The sequence below is a fragment of the Miniopterus schreibersii genome (genome assembly GCF_964146895.1).
Source record: "Miniopterus schreibersii genome assembly, chromosome: 20".
Classification (NCBI taxonomy): Eukaryota; Metazoa; Chordata; class Mammalia; order Chiroptera; family Miniopteridae; genus Miniopterus; species Miniopterus schreibersii.
Window position 1 is genome coordinate 24,278,210 of NC_138122.1, and position 19,391 is coordinate 24,297,600.

The 19,391-nt window shown below is 40.8% G+C and overlaps 1 protein-coding gene across 4 annotated transcripts in view; it reads left to right on the plus strand.

Moving 5' to 3' along the window:
- HECTD4 (HECT domain E3 ubiquitin protein ligase 4) overlaps nt 1-19,391 on the plus strand; it is a 120,861-nt gene that overhangs the window by 49,020 nt on the left and 52,450 nt on the right. For 2 of the 4 annotated variants that reach the window (XM_081123446.1, XM_081123447.1), the window contains exons 12-29: nt 919-1,151; nt 1,764-1,909; nt 3,116-3,186; nt 3,782-3,887; nt 4,644-4,764; nt 5,547-5,675; nt 7,587-7,711; nt 8,465-8,618; nt 9,130-9,230; nt 10,718-10,916; nt 12,875-13,021; nt 14,149-14,253; nt 15,309-15,472; nt 15,994-16,227; nt 17,254-17,446; nt 17,638-17,742; nt 18,192-18,280; nt 18,652-18,827. In XM_081123446.1, coding sequence (XP_080979572.1) covers nt 919-1,151; nt 1,764-1,909; nt 3,116-3,186; nt 3,782-3,887; nt 4,644-4,764; nt 5,547-5,675; nt 7,587-7,711; nt 8,465-8,618; nt 9,130-9,230; nt 10,718-10,916; nt 12,875-13,021; nt 14,149-14,253; nt 15,309-15,472; nt 15,994-16,227; nt 17,254-17,446; nt 17,638-17,742; nt 18,192-18,280; nt 18,652-18,827 — 2,598 coding nt within the window. The remainder of the gene's footprint in view (nt 1-918; nt 1,152-1,763; nt 1,910-3,115; nt 3,187-3,781; nt 3,888-4,643; nt 4,765-5,546; nt 5,676-7,586; nt 7,712-8,464; nt 8,619-9,129; nt 9,231-10,717; nt 10,917-12,874; nt 13,022-14,148; nt 14,254-15,308; nt 15,473-15,993; nt 16,228-17,253; nt 17,447-17,637; nt 17,743-18,191; nt 18,281-18,651; nt 18,828-19,391) is intronic. The other 2 variants (XM_081123448.1, XM_081123449.1) reach the window with 2 other exon arrangements.

The window sequence follows — 19,391 nt, forward strand, 5'->3', positions numbered from 1 at the left end:
AGCGGGGCCAAGAGGGGCCCTAGGATTAACATGCAACCAAAAAGTTCCATTTTGGCCAAGTTTGCCTTCCCTTGGGTCTCCCTGAGTCCTTTTCTAATAGTTCTGAGCGCCCCCAATCGTTTCGCAGCTGTGAGGGTCCCCCACCCAGGCCTGCCTCTCCAAGATTTCCTGCTTTCCTGTTCTTTTTAGCCAGTTCATTTCAGCTGTCTTAAGGGAAAAAAGCAATCTTTTTTTTGTACTTTGCCTATTTAAATTTTCACTTCCATTCCCTGAATTCCTATAACTATCCCTGAGGCATTTGTTATTATATAAGAGGATGCTTGTCATCACTCACAATGTTGGACTAATGGCTGTTTAGGCTGTGGTGACTAAATGAGATAAAAATGTTGGGGTGTTGTGGGAGGAGATAGTTCTGGACCAGCGAGGGGTGGTGGGTTCTACTATAGAGAAGCCATAGAAGATGGAGAGGTTTTACTAGACTGACTGCCGGAATGGGCTCTGAGCTGAGATGGCTTGAATTCAAATCCCAGCTTTACCACTCAGTAGCTGTGTGACCTAGGGTGAGTTATTTAACCTCTCTGACTCTTGATTTACTCTACAAAACAGGCTAAGATAGCCTAAGTTTATAATGATGTTGTATGAGATGATGCATGCAAAGCACTGAGCTGATAGCCAAGCACATAGAAAGTGCTCCATGGTGGTAGCTAGTTATGCTCTAAAAAAATTGAAATTCCCAGGTGTTTTCACCCCTGGACTCTGTGGCAGGGAGAAGGGTTCTCCAGCAATATCAGAAGAGACTGCAGCCAAGATACTCTCTCCTAATGTGTGTGTGTGCACCTTTTGCAAGTCAAAAGACTGCTCCTTGAGGACTGCCCCTGGAGATGTCTTTCCTCACTGAGTTTCCTTTTTGTTTTCTAGAAGAGGCTATAACCACAAGTGAGGTTATAAACCAGTTACTGCACCATGTTGGTGCGATGTGCATACACCAACTCAATCTTCTTGCTACCAACCCAAACCTGCCCATCACAAGTGTCCTGGGCAAGCAGCATCCGATCGAAGCACACCATCTCAGCAGCATTTGTGACATTATGGAGAAGGCCATGGTTAACGGGGACACCTGTATCATACGCTGCATTCTTGTGGTCTTTCAGGTAAGTAAGTGTTAAATAAGATAATGGAGGAAAAAGAAACGCAAACCTTGGCTTCAGCCAGCTAATTTCTGCCAGAAGAAAATTTGATAAGTTTCCTGTTTTGCGTCTTCCTGCACCCTAACCCTATAGTTAGTTACCGTCACACTCATCACGCAGTGGTTACTGGGCTGTTGCTGTGCGTAGTTCATTGTCATTACTACAAGTGAAGTATTTACTGTAATTAGACGATTACACAATAGAAGAGATTGTGGTTAAAAATCTATTCATAAGGTCTGGCCTGGCGTGGCTCAGTGGCTGAGCACTGACCTAGGGTCCAGGAGATGGCGGTTCGATTCCCGGTCAGGGCACATGCCCGGGTTGCGGGCTTGATCCCCAGTCGGGGACGTGCAGGAGGCAGCCGATCAATGACTCTCTCATCGTTGATGTTTCTATCTCTCCCTCTCCCCTTCTCCCTTCCTCTCTCTGAAATCAATAAAAATATATTTTTTAAAAAAAGATTGTATTTTTTAAAAAAATCTATTCATAAGAATATCTACGTGTACTTTCTTCAGAGGCATAATTTTATCCCCAGGAGAATGAGCATTTTTAGATATGCCCTTTATGTTTCTGTAGGTGGTATTTAAATTTTTCTTCAGCCCACAAACTGAAAGGAATCGAGACATCATTCGACGGTCGGGATTGCTTCTTTGGCAGCTGTTGATGGCACCAAGAGATCAAATTTGCCCTGAAATTCAGAAGGAAGTCTGCCTCGCCATCAGGTAATCAGATAACTTTCATAGTGCTCTCTTCAAAATGCTTCCCCTGCGCTGCACCGTGACCTTCCCTGCCAGCCAGTAGCATAGACGTCTTACCCCACCCTGTCCATCAGGACCTCGTGCACAGAGGATAACTCAGCTGCACAGAGGCTTGTGGTCCCACGTCCTCATCGGATTTTAAAAAAACAAAAGACAAGAAAACCCTTTAAGCAGATATGTATCTCATTTGAGAGAGAGTGTGGCAAAGTGGTTAAGAAGCCGGCTTTGACTTTGGTTCTAGTCTTTGCCATTTACGAGCTATGACCTCGAGTCTTCAGTTTCCTCAGCTATAAAATGGGCATAAAAACAGCACCCACTTTATAGGTTTGTGAGATTTTAATAAGATAAGGCCTGACACAAAGTAAATGCTCAACAACGTTAACCTTCATAATTTATGGACCATTTTTTGTTGTCGTTTAATATATATATTTAGTGCAGTGAGCTTTTACTTGGGAATGTAGCCTTATTATGACCAAGTATAATTGAGTGACCAAGAGAGAACGGAGTGCTTGGTCTGGAAGCACCACATGACAGGGGTGAGCGAGGGAGGGTAGTTTTTTTCCTTCCACGATAGGTTATGCTTTGGGTCTCTTTCTGTTGAAACCATGAAGGCAAAAATTAAAATCTAGTGTCATGAGGCAACTCCTGGGGATGATGGATATGTTCACTGTCTTGATGGTGGTGATGCTTTCATGGGTATATACATAGGTTAAAACTGACCAAATTATGCACTTTAAATATCTGTACTTTATTGCATGTTAAATCTTGTGAAAAAGTAAAAATTCTGGTGCTATTTGCAGTACTGTTCTTTCTGCCCTTTTGGAAAAGCTGCGAATTAGAAAGTCCCCTTCTCAAATGTTTTTTTGGCATAAACTGCACATATAGTGGACTTGACTACATTGATTTTTTTATAGCTCAGTTCTCTTTAACCGGTTCTGCATCTGGCCTCAGAGAAGTTATCATTTTGGTAACTCACAGATAGGAGGACAGGGAAACCACGAGCAGACTGTCACAACAGTGAATTTAGGCTCAGCTCCCCTTTCGTGATGAAACTTCCCTCAGAGTTATATGTAACCGAACTGGCATCTTTAATAAAAATAAAAATGTACATAGAGTTTGGGTTTTCTAGAACGGTTGTCTAAAAGAGTTTTGGCCTTTCTGTCATTTCAGCTCTGGTTTAAATATCTTGTACCCAGGTGAAATGGAAATCAATAACCTACTTAAGCTGGTCTTAACAGAAGGTGAGAATTACCCTTTGGTTACCCTTGCACTGGCATCTTTTTTTTGTCTGTAAGGAGACAACTGGATATTAAGATAATAGATTTTTTTTCCTTCATATCTATTAGTACTAATTTTTAAAACATATCTGCACATATGCCAACACTTCAACCGCATCAGAAGCAGAAACCATGTTTTATATATATTCAAACTCTATAAACCTCTCCCCACTGCTTAGCCTAATGTGCCTGATGTAGATGTTTAATGAACATTAAAGACAATGACTTCTTGGGGATTTCTAAGCCAGTTTTTTCTACACATTAAAGTGCAACTTTAAGTTGACTAAACAAAATTCACCATGTCAGAGACACTGCGTTTATAAGCAACATTAATACAAGGAGTTAGAAATCACACTTTATGATATATCGGGGTCACTCCACTGAAATACGGATGCGCTAGTTAAAAAAGTCAGATTGATTGTGAGGTGTTCTTGCTTCTGTTGTTTGTGTAAGGTAGGTACAGGTGCCGGGTGCTAGATTATCGACAAACTTTTTAAAATAGCATCCCTTTTCTAAGTGTAATTACCAGAGGTACTTACGGAGCTTTGTTCTGTGTTAGGAGAGAGAAACAGTGGCCTGGCCCAGCTTCGGGATGTGATCCTAACCAATTTAGCTGAGCAGCTTCAAAACAACCGATTTGGCAGTGAGGACGACGATCATTACAGGTGACACCCGTTGTCTTCATCACTGCTTCCTCCTCCTCTGTGTTTTTCTCAGTAATTGATTTACATTTAAGGGTGATCCATTTCAGTCTCCTGTAATATCTTACATAGTTAGTATGTTAAATTTATTTATTTTATTTATTTTTTAAGTATCTTTATTTTAGAGAGAGGAAGGGAGAGAGAGTGTGAGATAGAAACATCATTGATGAGAGAATCATTACTGACTGTCTGCCTCCTGCACGCCTCTGACTGGGGGTCGAACCGCCATCTCCTGGATCCTAGGTCGATGCTCAACTGCTGAGCCACGCCTGGCCGGGCAGTATGTTAAGTTTAAACTGTGGATCAATTGAAATCCAGCAGCTGCCGTTTAGCAGGTTTCAGTTTTATCAGTGAAGTAACTTGGGCCTGGGGAAAGGGTACTTAGCAGAAATAACAGATGGAACTTATTTAAGAAATCTTGATGGGGGGGCGTCATCGGAATTGCTGGCTTGTGAGGGTGAAAGTGTAGCTGGAGCTGGTGAGGGGAGAAAGGTGTTGGTTTTCTTTGCTGTTTATAAAATACTTGGACTAGGTGCTTGGGTACCATTTTGTTTCTATAAGTTTGATTTAGGTAATATATCCAGTTGTTATCATCATTACTAAGATGATTTGCTTCCAGAACCAATTAACTATGTATCATCTTATACCAATTGTATAAAATGTATCCTTTTATTACTAAACAATCAGTATCTTACTGTTACATTTTTCCTGCATTTAAAGACTAAATGATGAACTTTTACACTACATTCTGAAGATTGTTGTACGTGAATCCTGTATCTTAATCACCAAGTGCCAAACTGTCTCTAAAGATGATTTTCAAAAACTCCTTTCAACTGTGCCTGTAAGTAAAAATGTATTTATCCAGGTTGATCGTTCTATAATTTAGTTGTAATTTTGATTTCATAGGGAGAGGTGAGTGCAGTGTCCACCTACTCCGCCATCTTGACCAGATCTCAGTAAAAATGTGTGTAATGAAAGTAAAATTGAATCCAGTGTTTCTGTTTTCATTTTACTCTGTTGAGGTGTGTGTTTATACACATGCACACACACGCTCTACAGGGTAGACATAATTATGGAGGTCCATGGATGACTGTGCTTGTCCTAGAGATGTAGAACTAGACAGATGCACTTGAAATACTTTCTCCAAAGATGACGACGACTCCTGCTTTAAATGTCTTGTTGCAATAAATTGTTTGACAGAATTTGGATGTTTTTGTTTTGTTTATAAATTGGTGAGGATTGCTTCCCCTGTTAATTTGAAATTTAACATTGTTTTCTAAACCATCAGTGTTTTAAAGAGACTGATAAGAACCAAAGATTCTTTTAAGGGTTTTGGTAGAGTCTTCTCTAATGGAGATACATGTGAGGGGAAGGAGGGTGGGGAAGACAATAAGAGGCAAAAATTCAAGAATCTGAGTGATTAGTGAGAATTATGCAGCAGAAGGCAGAAAGTCATGGTAAATGTGTCAGATTCTGTATCAGAAGCCAAGTGGAAATAAATCACCTGAGAAACTAACTTAATTTGTCTTCTGTACTTTCTCTTTTGTTTTAAAAACATGAGGATCACATGATCCCTTCTTTCAGTAGGATCTAGATCATTAAATGCCCTTATTTGTATTGAAGGCCGCATCCTCCTGCCTGCGCTATCTGATGGCAGTTCAGAACCACCTTCTCAGTAACACTATTTTGATTAAACCTGATGAGAATGATGACAGTGACAACTCCTTGCAGGGAGAGACATTGAAGGTACAGGTAAACACCAAGCTTTATTCTAACGATGCTTTCTACCCAGGGTGTAAAGCACAGCTTAACTGGCTAAATCTCTATGTATTATGATGTCGGAATTCACCATGTGGCTTATATTTTTGTGGGAGGTATTATTAGGCCACTCATTTCATAGAGTTTTATGTCATTGCACAGTGGTTACCATATTTGTGACACTCTCATAATGTGTCATCCATGTGCTCCTGTCAGTCTTTTCATGCCTTTGTTTATTTTTATCTTTTTTTAAGAACTATAAAATATGGCTCTTACAAGTGATCTCATATGCACCTGAGAGTTTTATTTATATAGAAATATATAAATAATTCCAGGAGCATAACAATTTAAACAACTTTGACATTTTGGCTGGTTTATTATATTCTCTTAATTCAAATAACTTTTAAAAGATAATTTCCTCACAATCTTTATATTGAATAATTTCTAATCCTATAGTTCATTTCATTTTAAGTAATTATTTTTAAGTTAGCTTCTGTGTAAACTCAGTAATTTGTTCCCACATGGCAATTTGTAGCAATCCAGCGATTTTTACAGCATTGTTTATTGCAGTGTTGACAGGTGGTTAAAGCTGTGTTTGCTGTGTCCTTCAGAATCTCACCTTTGTGGGAGAATCAGATAAATGATGAAAGGTGGCTTCCCTAAGATGTTGACCAAAACACACTGAAAAATTAACCAAGGAGGCCATAGTTGAAGATAAAATTCACTACAGTTTGCCCTTTTCTTACTCCTTGGTGCATATATACTATGTAAATCATACACGTGCTAGTTCATATATATAAGTTTATCTCACTATATAATGAGTTTTTAAATAGGCAGAAATTCGGGAATAAATCACTGAAATTGTGGATGCTGTTTATTACCTTCTTGTGCCTTAGTTTCCTAATCAGTGAAAAGGGACCATAACATCTCTGTTGTAAGGTTGCAGTGAGCATTAGAGACGAGGCATGTGGGATGCCTGGCACTGAGCTGCCGCCAGGTGTGCAGTCAGCAGGTGACAGCTCAGGTGGTCATGACGGTGCTAACGATGATTTACCTCATCTGGTCAGTTCAGCATTCCCTTTCTCTTAATAATACCGCCCCCCAAAAAGAAGAAAAAGACCCCAGGAAATTCCATCAGTGAAAACCAGTGTTTTCTATTTGAAAGGTTACATTTTATAAATTTTAAATTAACCTATGGAAAGAAATACTCTTGGTAAAGGCAGAATAGGCTGGATTGTCTAGTATTTCTGGGGAAAATAAAAAACACAGATTTCACCTAAAGAGTTAGTTTGGTTCAGTTTTTTTAAATAGAATATAATTGTAAACTAAACATGTCTATGATCTTAACTAGTGTTTCTTTCATTACTTAGTATTCATACTCCCATGAACGTTCTGTCATTTTTAGTGTTCAATAGTGTGCTACTTTAATTGCATTTTTAACTTGCCTGTTTTCGAGCGTAATGGTTTAAAGCGTTAAGTAAAAGGTCACTTGTGCTGCAGAATGCTGTGTGTGTCGTTTTGTTCACTGCCTCTGCATGCGCCTTTCACTGTTCTGTTTTTCTCTTTAGCTGTCCTCATACCGCCCAGGCAATCTTCCACCTGGACAGTCTCCGGGCTGGCCACCGGGAGCTCTCTTGTGCTGGAGGGGATGGGAGAAATGCCTTTCTCCTGGGGACTCGTGTGCTCCCCGGGAAACACTGCGTATTTCTGTCAGCACTCCCGACCTCGGCCTCCCAAATCAAATTGCCACTTGCCATCCTAGCGGAACTTACTGCTTTGGGCTTATTCTGGCCACCTCATTATTTAATTTGGAAATGCTTCATAAAATACGTCATTCCATGTGGTCATCGTGAGTGTATGTTCATCACTAAGCTTAAAAATAACATTATGGTATTTTCTACCTAGGAGCTAAAGGTCAGTATTCTGGCTCTCGCCACCCAGATCCTGACGGGATGTGATGAAGTATTGGAAATGCTACAGCAGGTCACAACCGCCCTCATCAACAGTGACATACCCGACCGCGAGCAGAGGTGAGAAAATGGATTGTCAGCTGTGGCCTGCTGCCCTTCAGGAAGAAGAACTTGCTTATGAAAGCAAAATCTTTCAGGACAGAGCATCAAATGTTCAGTTAATACACAGGGATTCTTGTGAGAATAGGTTGAAAGAGCAAGTGTTTCAAAGCCAAGTGTAATCAAACTCGTTAATGGTGCTTTAGGTGTGACTGGGCTAAACTAGGGGTAGCCATCAACTAGGGGTAGCAAGGTTGTGGGGCAGCATCGTCTCTGACCTTCGGGTCTCCTACCTTCATTATTCTCTAGCTTAGCACCATGTGCACCTAGTTCCTCATGATAAGTACCTTTGGGAGGAAGCACTGATTTAGTGATACAGACAGTTAACTGCTATGCAAAAGATGACACTGTCAGAGACTCAGGGCAGCCCAGAGCCAAGGAAACTTTGCAGATGGTAACTACCTAGAGTAGCCATTTACCTACCTAGAGACCCATTTATAAAGTGCTTCAAAGGTGCTATGAATTCACCATGTAAACCTTTTTTTTTTTGCAAAATCATAAGTTGAAGATGAAATTTATTAGGAGGTTTCTGTTCCCTCCCTCAGTGGTAGCAGATGGGAAATTTGTGGATTGAATTGCTATTAGCTATAAGTGCTTCACTAGTTCAAGGAAATGCAGTTTAAGAGCATTTGTCAGATAAAGATGATTTTAGTTACTTTTTCGCAGATGGGGAACTGCTTAAGCCACCAGTGTTTTTTCTTGAACTTCTTGTAGGTTAAAAGGCCTGGAACAAGTTACTAAGGCTACCATGCTTGGTCACCTGCTTCCAGTGTTACTGACCTCCCTGATGCATCCAAATTTGCAGACTCTGACCATGGCCGATGCCCTGATGCCTCAGCTAGTGCAGCTGGTTCTCTACACCAGTCAGGTATGATCCTGATGTGCCAAATTGAACTGCTCTGCAGCCAGCCCGCTTCACGCTGAAGCCGTGTGCATTTGCTGAGGCAGAATAAATGTACCATGTCTCAGAAGCCAAGGGAAATAACAACGGAATGAAGAAAAATATCATGTGTGAACAGTAAACTGAAACATTAAGGGAAAACATTTTATTTGTTTGACATAATTACTTACTGCAATCTTTTAGCAAGTATTAATTGCTGGTCAGCTGTAAAAAAATGCTAACCTACAGTGCTGCCGAGATCCTACCATGGAATTTCATCTCCTGATCCTTGCTGGCCATTGGTAACCAATATAAATGATATGTTCCATCCGAGCATTAAATGATGTTAAGTGGTCTAAGTAGCAAAGCATTTCTTAGTGACAGAGGGCAGACTAGGATTGCAAAAGATGATTTAAGTGCGAATTCTACATTTGGCTCCGGTACCGTCCAGATAACTGACGTAAGCACTTTAAGACATGATGATGGTTTTGTGTTTCAGACGGCTTTGCTGCTTAAAACCCAGTGTCCAGGTTTTGCCGAGGTGGGCTGTTCCCCATGTGGTGCATCAGACCAGAAGGGCAGGCTGTTCCCTGATGAGAGGTGAGCGGTGCTGCTTCCTCGCAGGAACCCCTGCCTTGTTTTCTTCTGGTGAAAGCCTAGTGCTCCTTTTACAGCAGTGACTTTTAGCAAGGATCATCTAACGGAAAGAAGAAAGAGAATTCAGGGACAGCATTTTACACATAGTTACAGAATTGCTTTGTAGTCTTATAAGAGCAGGTTAGGATAAACTTCCTACAGATCAAGAGGTTTGTTCAAAATTGACAAATTGTCAAATACTGATGATGAGCATGTAAAACATCATGACTTTGGCAAACAGTTTGACAGTTTCTTAAAAAGTTAAGCATATACCTACCTTATGACCCAGCTATTTCACTTCTAGAGAAAAGAAAGCATAGATTCTGACAAAGACTTGTATATGAAGCTCATAACAGCTTTAAATAGAATAGTCCCAAACGCAAAACACCCCAAATGTCCATTGACAGGCGAGGGATAAACACAGTGCTATAAGCATACAATGAAATCCTACTCAGCAATAAAGAGGAATGAACTATGGTTGTATTCAACAACATGGGTGACTCTTAGATTACTTATGCTGAGTGACAGAAACCAGTCCCCCCCCAAAAGTACATACGTGTGATTCTATTTATAGAAGACTCTGGAAAATTTAAGCTGATTTCTAGGGACAGGAAGCAGAGAGGTGGTCTCCCGGGTTACTAAGAAGGAGGAGGAGATTTTATGGGTGCACACAGGTTCAAACTTACCAAGTCGCACACTTTTAATAGTGCAGTTTATTATATGCCAATCACATCTCACCAACGCTGTCTTTAGAAACGCTGGTCGGAACGGAAGGACTCCGGGTTTCTCCAGAGCAGTAGGCTTTCCAGCTGAGCTTTGAGCAGAGGTGAAAGTGTGTATCTTTGTTTTGTTGTCCAGTACTGTTGGCGACAGCCACCTGCCGTTATCCAGTACTTGCAGTGTAGCTAATGTGACCGAGAGATTGAATTTTAAATGGTATTTAATTTAGATTAATTCAAGTTCAGTTACGATAGATAAGAAGCTTGGAGGCACTTTTCTTTAATAAAAATGACAGTAAAAGTACTTGCGTAGGCTCATGGAGTTTTCAACAATCGACATTCAGATGTCTACAGAAGGAACCTTTATAGGATGCTGGTCCTGTGGGATTTGGAAAGTAGCCAGTTTAAAGGTTTACGGCATCTTTGTTTTTCTGAGTAACTTTAAATGAGAGTTGGCGAGTTCCTCTCTTGGGTGTGATTTGGGTTTCCACCTTGAAAAAAGGGGGGAAATGCAAATATATTGTATAAAAGAAAGAACCTTAAATACAGGAATTTTTTTTTTTAATGTTTTGGATCTCCACTGATACCAAGCCTTCAGAAGCCACAATGTTGTCATACTGTGTGCTGTAGAAAACTAAAGTGACATTTCTTAACCTTTATATTTCACTGTATTATGTTTGCTTTTTTCGTTCCTTGGTGCTGAACTCAATCACGGTCTCTGTCTGGTTTTAGGGTGCTGGAAGAGAAGGAGGAGCCCGGCTTTCTCACTGGTCTAAAGATTCCTGCTCCATGGGCTGCTGGCAAGACTGTGGAGACAGTCCATCCTGTCCGAGACAACTATAAATTTAAAGAGACTGTCCACATCCCAGGAGCTCGCTGCCTGTACCTCAGATTTGATAGCAGATGCTCTTCACAGTACGACTATGACAAAGTAAGCAAGGGCCACCTCAGAATTCTTTCCACCTCTACTTAGCTGATTTCTTAGATGCTTCTTATTTTTCTTTGCTGCTGGTCTCCATTCTTGACTTATTTCTGTCTGCAGATGTATCTTAGGAGAACTTTCCTAAGATGATGCCTTGAAGCGTAGCGATTGGGGGAGTCAAAAGGCCAGGACCTCCGCGGTCTAAGAACAGTGTGTTAATGACATGTTGAAAGTTGACTTTTGTGAGCTTTCAAAGTTTAGATTCAAGTCAAAGGAAATTTTCCTTTCTGTGCTGCTTACCTCCTGCCTTCCCTCTCTGCTTTAATTCCTGTAGATGTGTGTGTCCATTTGTGTAGGAAGGTCTTACTGCCTAATTCTTGGGACTTGTCATGTATCTTTTGGGAGCAAGTGGCCTTTGAGAAGGGTTTCAGGTGTGTTAGGACCTGTCTGTGTTTAAGTTGTTCTTTGCTGTTACCTCAGGGCCCACAGAGATTTCGAGGAAGTATAGTTTCCAACCTGGTGGCTGAGCCAAATTATAAGTAAAAAGAAGTGTTTGGGGCTCAAAGCGTTTTCTTCTGCTTGTAGTTATGGCATTGTAAACCATTATGTTGAACTTATGAGGAAAGGTGAATAAAATTGTGAAATGTAACATAAAGGAACAACTGAGGGATTATCTGAGAGCTTTGTACTTACACAGGACTGTTTTTATGTAGATGTTAGCTGTCTATTATATCTCTCTTCCCTGAACTGTGTAAGGGCAAATGGGCTTAAATCCCACCAGGGGAGATATTTAGGTTAAAAATAGAGGACTTCTTAACTGTATATACTGTGAGATGGTAAAACACATTACTGGGCAAATTATAGAACCCTCTTCCCCACTGTCTTTAGGCTAGTGTCTGGAAGGGTTTAAGACTTGCCCCCCAAACTCACCTTAGCTGCAAGCAGGAGAATTTAGAAAATGGTCTTTGGTGGGCCTTTCAAAAAATATATCTCCTGGCATCAGTCTGCACCACTTCATAGCTCCTGGCATTGCTGCCCCATGTCCTAGATTCAAGTGATAGGACTATTTAAAATGGAAATGGAAGAGGTTGCCATTTTAGTAGGTGTCATTTTGTTTCTCCATTAAAAGCCAGTAATTTGCATCTTCTGATGTATGGTAACCTCCACCTGCAGGAGACACTAGTGTTACATGTGGAAGCACAGGACTGCTCACTGCATGGGTAGAAGTTACAGGAACCAGGGCCCCATTCTTCCTATGAGAGGACCTGAATGCCAGGTCACCTCTGAATGGTTCTCCTGCATGTTAGAAAGTTGGTAGAGAGTCAGTTAATTGGATATAAATAAAGAGCCTTTATTGAAAAGTATTGATATATGAAAACTGACCCAAGAAGCAGCAGCCCCCTTTCTGGCTCAAATGTGTGTCATTTTCTTTTTATTCCATGAAGCATCATTCTAAGAATATATGGCTTATTTTCAGTTTGTTGCATTTTTTAAAATCCTCACTCATTGAGGTTTTGGGGTGGGTTTTTTGTTTTGTTTTGTTTTGCTTTGCTTTGCTTTTATTTTGTTGTTTTATGAGATATAACCACCTTTTTACCTGTATTTGTTCACTTTATTAATTTTGGGGAGGATTTAAGGAGTAAACTGTACCTCTTATTAATGAATTATATGTAGTTATTTAAGATTAAAAGAGCTATTTAAAAATATGTATATATTATCTGAGTATAACTATTTTAATGTGAGGTCTCCAACTCAATTAAATTGTGGTAACATTTGTTGTTATTCTGTAGCTGCCTTATAAATACCAATGGTCGATTGCATTCAAACTAGTCTCAGTTGTATCTTTAAAAAAAATCAGGAAATATTAATTATATTATGACACCAGTGCCTGGTTATAAATGTATTTTAAACAAATGCTTTCTGCAGCCTTTTTATTTGTAGATGTTGTTTTTGTTTTTCTTTTACAGTCTAACAGTATATTTTCTGTTTTGAAGTTGGTGATATACGCGGGGCCCAACACAAACAGTAGGAAGGTTGCTGAGTATGGAGGCAACACACTGGGATATGGCAGCCGTAGTGTCTTAGGAACTGGTTGGCCGAAAGACTTGGTGAAGGTATGGTATCCAGTCACATTCGCTTCCTAGAAAAGAAAAATGAACTTATATTTCTCATGGGCCCAAGTATATTAAGTAGAATTCCAAAAGAAATTTGCCACGGAGGCTTTTGTTGAGGTGGGGCTACCTTGCCAGGCCTGTGAAGTCACTGCTGCATTCAGAATGGCCCTCCTTTCACTAACAGGGCATCAGACCCCTGTCCACTTCGCACCTGTCCCACAGTTACCTTATGGACTGAGATCGTCACAGCATTGCCTTCCCTGTCCCTTGAACAGGCTGCTGGTTCTTCCAGCTTACTTCTCTAAGATTGGGTACCCCTGTGATGGCCATCCTAGAACCACAGGGCCACTGACGTTTAAAAATGTGGAATCAGTGTTTTCAGATGAATCTGAGCCTTTGGAGCAAAAATAATCATCCATTCTCAGACTGATGAGAGTGGAGCCATGCTTTGTAATCTGGGCCCTCGGTATACAACATATCTACCTAGAATACGAATATGAACCGAAATGCCTGCTAAATGTGAAAACCTCTCCCACGTCTGTTCCTGGAGCCTTCATCTCACGGGCATCATGTACCCTCTCTAATTCAGCCACAGACAACAAGTCTCATCTGGGGGCTGGTCCGGATGCACCCGAAGCCAGATCAGTGCAGCACTTGTAGCTTGTTCTCTGTTTTCCTGCCTCTCGTTTCGTATTCATGGTGTCGGTTCCACAGTACAGAGCAAGCTTTTCCGGCCCTGTCTCTCTGTTCTTCACGACATGGCCACCCGCATTCCTTATTGGCACAAGCAAGGTGGTGGCGTGGAGAGGGGGAGGACAGAAAGAATAGAAATTTGAGGAATTTGTTGAAATTATGCTTAAGATTTGATTAACCTTTACTCTGACCCTGCTATTGGGCAATTGTGATCCACTTCACACGTGCCTCGTCCCAAAAGCCACGTGGTCAGGAGAGACACCTGAAAGATTGGTGTCCAGATGAAAGGGAATGGAATTTGAATTTAAAAAGCAGGTGAGGGAAGGAGTGAAGTAATACTGTGGTCCTTTTGAAAGTAAGTCTCTGAAATTCATTGCTCTCTTGAAAACTGTGTGTCTTGTTTTTAAAGTGCATTTCCCCCCCTTAAATTTAAGGTGGAAGGAGATACAGTCACCTTCTCCTTTGAAATGAGAAGTGGCCGTGAACACAACACTCCTGACAAAGCTATGTGGGGCTTTGCTTGCACAGTTCGCGCTCAGGTACTGGACTCTAACCTCCGCTGTGTACATACGTACTTTCTCCTTTGTGCCTTGGTTACATGCCTCATATTTGCCTTGGAAACAGGGCAGAATATGAGCTACTGTTTCATCCATCTCTTCTTCAAATAAGTTCCGCAGCACAGAGAGTCCATTGCTTCAGGCTCTGTCTTCAAAGCCTGGAGAGGTGATCTGCCTCCAGTGTCTTTCCACAGGGCGGAGAAAGCTCAGCCACTAAGCACTTGGACTCCAGGTTTTAAGAGCAGTAGAGTCAGATTATTTTCATTCTATTCCCGGAGGCTCTTCTTGCTTGATTGGGTCTGTCTCTGATTATTTGTGTTATGCTCTGTGTACAGGTTTAAGTTACTCATTTCAGCAATGCACAGCAGTTATCCTCCCGCCCCTGGAATCTATGTAAATAAATTATTTTCCCACATGAAAAAAAGGAGAGGGAGCAATAGGAGTTTACTAGCCCTCAATTGTCTAATTTGTACAGCTTATCTTAGATTGGGGGATCGCTGAAGTTTGAGCAAGCTGGGACTCTGGCGTGGATCCTCTGCTGGAATGTTAGCTCTGCCGGAGCAGGTAGCTTTGTTTTGTTCTCTGCTGTGCCTCAGCCTAGAACAGTGGCTGGTACACAGGGGCACTCAGTGAATATTTATGGAATGAATTCGGTGTCATCACTGACAGTGTCTTGGTTCAAGCACAGGGTGGAGGTGACAAAACGAAGCAGTGATTTATACCCAGGCAGGCACCGCAGAGAAGCAGTTACCCAGAGAACTGTGCGTGCGGTTTGTGCTGTTTCTAATGTGAAGTCTTATTGGCTGTTCTCTCTCCAGAATTGTGTTGAGACTTCGCTCTGTGGTCATTCCAGTGCCACCATCTATCTGCTTATGAGTGTTGGGTGCTGGTGTTGGGTGCTGTCCCTGTGTCCCATAGCAGTGTACTCCCTACTGCTCTGTGACCCTGTGGTTGGGGACAGTGCAGTGTGGTGAGCACAGGTGGAAGGGCTACGCGTGTACACTGACCAGTGTGGTTTGCCCCTTTCTGCATTGTAGGAGTCTTCGGAGGATGTGTCAGGAGGCTTGCCCTTTCTGGTAGACCTGGCTTTAGGTCTGTCTGTGTTAGCTTGTTCCATGTTAAGAATCCTGTACAATGGACCAGAAATTACCAGAGAAGAAGAAGCCTGTCAGGAGCTATTGCGGTCCAAACTTTTACAGAGGTAACAAAAGGCTCAAACTGGGCTAGTTTTGCTCACAAAGGAAAAAGGACTTGATGTGGAAAACAGCTTTTAGTGTTTCCCAGCTGATTGTGCCTACTGCCTGACAATCCCATGGGTGTCATCGTGTCTGAGAAGTAAAATGAAAATTACACCAAAGTGCCTTCTGGCCCTTACTTTACTAAATTTAAAATTGCAGCCTTGAGCTGCATAAACTTTTCTCCAGCAAATATTGTGTAATTAAATTAAAGCATCACCAAATGGGAGACAAAGCAAACAGGGCAAAATGTTTATTCGAGAACCTAGGTGATAGGTGGATATATGGTGTTAACCAAGTAATTCTTTCAACTTTTCTATATGTTTAAAAGTTTTTATAATAAAATGTTGAGAAGGAGGTAGATTCCCAAAGATGTGGTTTCGTATAATATGCTCACATAATGTGATCCTTCATATATTTATCTGCAAACTTTAAGTAGCTTTCCAGGTAAAAGAGGGAGTGAAGAACCTCTTTTCTCTCTATTCAGGTGCCAGTGGCAGGTCGAGGCCAACGGTGTGATCTCCCCCGCTCTTACTCCAAGCCCGTCTCCATTGCCTCTGACCATTGAGGAAGACAGAGAATTCACCTACCCCTCTGACGTCCTCGTGCCTCCAGTTGGACACTACTTTGACCTGCCCCGGATCAGGCTACCTCCAGGAATCATGATAAAGCTCAGGGAAATCTCTGGGCGTGCTAGACCTCAATTTAGACCAAGTATAAAGTATGTTGCTAAATAGCATTTCATTTTTCCCAATGGAAAAAGTTGTTGAAACAGTTGAAGGGGGTATTTTCTTATAGTCTAGCAAATGAACCTTTAATTTTATGTTTACTTAATGAGTGGTAACCAAGCACTCTGGAGAGTATCCCCTGGTGGTATTCCAGGTCAGCAAGTTTCAAAATGTGGGCCTCCAGTCAGCAGTTAGCATCACCTGGGAACTTGTTACTTCTTGGGCCCTGTTTCACACCTACTGAATCAGAACCTTTGAGGATGGGGCCCAGTGATCCTGGTTTTCACAGCTTTTCCATATGATTCTGATGCATGCTACAGTTTGACAAGTTCTAGGTTTTTCTCAGGTGGCTTTACCTTCTACTGGTAGTCATCACCTTTTGTTTCCATAGAGTCTAGAGGTGTTTCTTTGTTTTTGCTGCCTATTGAGATGGTCAGGAAGGGGTCTTTATTCTAGAGCGTGAAGCCTTGCAGTTACAGATGTCTTCGTGGTATACTTGCTTAATGCGAAGTCTACTTTGCAGGCCTCTGCTCTGCCTTCTGAGGCAAGATTAGCCATTTCAGAGAAAAATTTAAAGAACAGATGACATTTAAAATGAAAAAATACAGAAGCACCATTGTTCTTAGCCCAACATCCATACACATGAAATACCACCAGCCATAAACTGCATAAGATTAATTGGCAGATAAATGGTGCTTAAGGTCTTTTTTAAGCCTGAAACCTCATCCAGCTCTAATGTGACTATAGCTCAAAATGTATAAATCATAGAAAGTGAAGTATCTTTAATTTTGATTTTCAGTGTTCTCAATCAATGTTAGTTTCATTAGTTAAATATATTTAATTATTGCCAACTTGATAGGAAAGCCATCATGTAATGGCCATGCCTCTTTATTGGCATAAAGTAGGTCTGGAGAATATTCAATATATTTACATCAAAGCTGATGTTCTTTGACCTATAAAAAAACTATTGGTAAGTTGAGTGCGTGGCATATACCTGACTACTTCCCATTTAATACCAGAGAAGTAATTCAGCCGGATGTGATGGAGGAGATGGTGGTATCGTGTGTCATTAAGCACTTGAACTTGGTTGATGCACTGCAGTCCCTAATGAATTTCCAGTATCAAGAAGAACATGCCGAGGAATATGATTTATTGTGTAAAATCATGGGCGAGACCTTTAAGAAACTCAATGCCATGGAGAGACAGCTGCAGGTAAGCAAAGCCTGAAACACCAACATTTCTCTCATAACTGCTGGGAATAATTTCTTTCCTGGAAACTTCATGAAGGTACAAAGTGATCGGAATTTTTAATAATAATTATGACTAAAATTATGGAATTTACAGATTGCACTTGTTTTTATTTTGCATCGATTTTCACGTTGTTTTATATTTTAATGTGTCAGAGCGTTGCAGAATTGGAACAGAAATGGCAGAGTGAGGTAGACGATGCCACACAGGGGAAACTGGAGAGCAACATGCCTTTCTTCTACGACTACCATTTCAATGAGGTAAGCGCGCTCGTGCCGCGCGAGATCGAATCCTGCCACGCCTAAGATGTGCCACACCTGAAAATGTGCCTTTCTTTAAAAGGGTGAATTGAAATTTATTAGACCAATATGCCAATAATACAAGTAATAAATTACCTGTGAAGTTGTTTTTTGACTGATTAATAGTGTTACAAAGAAGCTGTCGCCATCATCAGATTTTGCTCTCAGCCTTAAAAAAATAAATCAAAGGCAGAGTTAACAAGCACTGTAGAGATCCCCAGAAAGTGGCCAATACCACTTTTAATCATTAAAATATCAAATAATAACTTACAAATGTGCTTCTGGCATAGAAATATGGACCAAAGGTGGTGTTTTCCCCCCTGAAATTTTCTATTCTTTTTAACATGTACAGTGAAACTTGGTGTTCGCAGAGCCTGCATGCCATCTTTTCTTCATTTTTCCTTCTTTAGAACAAAATGAAAGAACTAGAACTTTTGTGTTCCATGAAGGAAGTCTCCTTTGATGGAAATGATCTTGAAAACATGGTCCTATCACTGAGGTTAGTGATGTTCATAATTGTGTAAAGCTAACTTATTCCCTTGGTGCTCAAAAAATGTGAAGATCTAGTCTCAACAGATATTTAAAAAATATTGTGCATTCACTAGATTTTAGACTTAGAAGTCATTTGGAAATTTTGATGTTAACCTTCAAAAGTTAACACCACGGCCTTTGAAACTGGGCACAAAGAACTAAAACTGACCATAGTTTATAACACTGTTCCCCTCAGGTAGGGAAAGGGGGAGGCGAGCAGTATTTATCACATGACTTTTGCTTAGTTTCCCATCTGTCTTCTCATGTTTTTTGTAATGAAAAACCTTTGGTTTTGGGAAACTAGAGATCGACTAAATGCACATGAGCCTTTCTTTATAGGGAGAAGTTCCTACAAGAAGTGAATTCTCTTATTCAGAAACCCTCGCACCCACTGGCTAAAACGAAGACGCTAGTGAAGAGCTTAATGAACCGAGCCGAGCTCTTGCTGCACGTCACCATCGCCGCCCAGTCTGGCCTCACCAGAAGCATCTCGGGGACCCCTGCGGAGACACCGGGTACTGCTCAAAGCCAGCCCTGCACAGGCTCTCCGCAGTAGTCTTCGCAAAATGTGCATCAGCTACTTTTAAAAAAAAAAAATCACTCTGTGTACTCCCAGTAAGGAAGAAAAGGGAAATTTCAACATCTTTTATTTTGCCTTTTACTTTTTCCAGCCGAGAAATGCTTTTCATTAAGTTCAAGTGGTGTTTTGTGAGTCAGCTGAGCATCAGCCATGCAACAGATAAAAAAGATTCTTGAGATTAATTCAAATTACATTTTTTAAAAATGTATTTACTAAGTACTTTGAATCTGCTATGCATGTGTGTTTTACCAAACATTTATTAAAAACAAAGTTTTAGAGAAATAGTACTTTCTGAAATGTTCTTAGTAGATTAATTTACGACTATTAATTATATTTAAAGGAGAGGAACTGTATCTTATTTATCTTTATATCCTCAGCACCTAATTCAGAGTCTAGCTCAGTTATTTAATAAATATGGAAGGAGGAATAAAATGTATATACTGGACACTTTGACTCTGCTGTTTGGTAGTTCTGTGCTGCTGCTCTCCTTACAAATGGA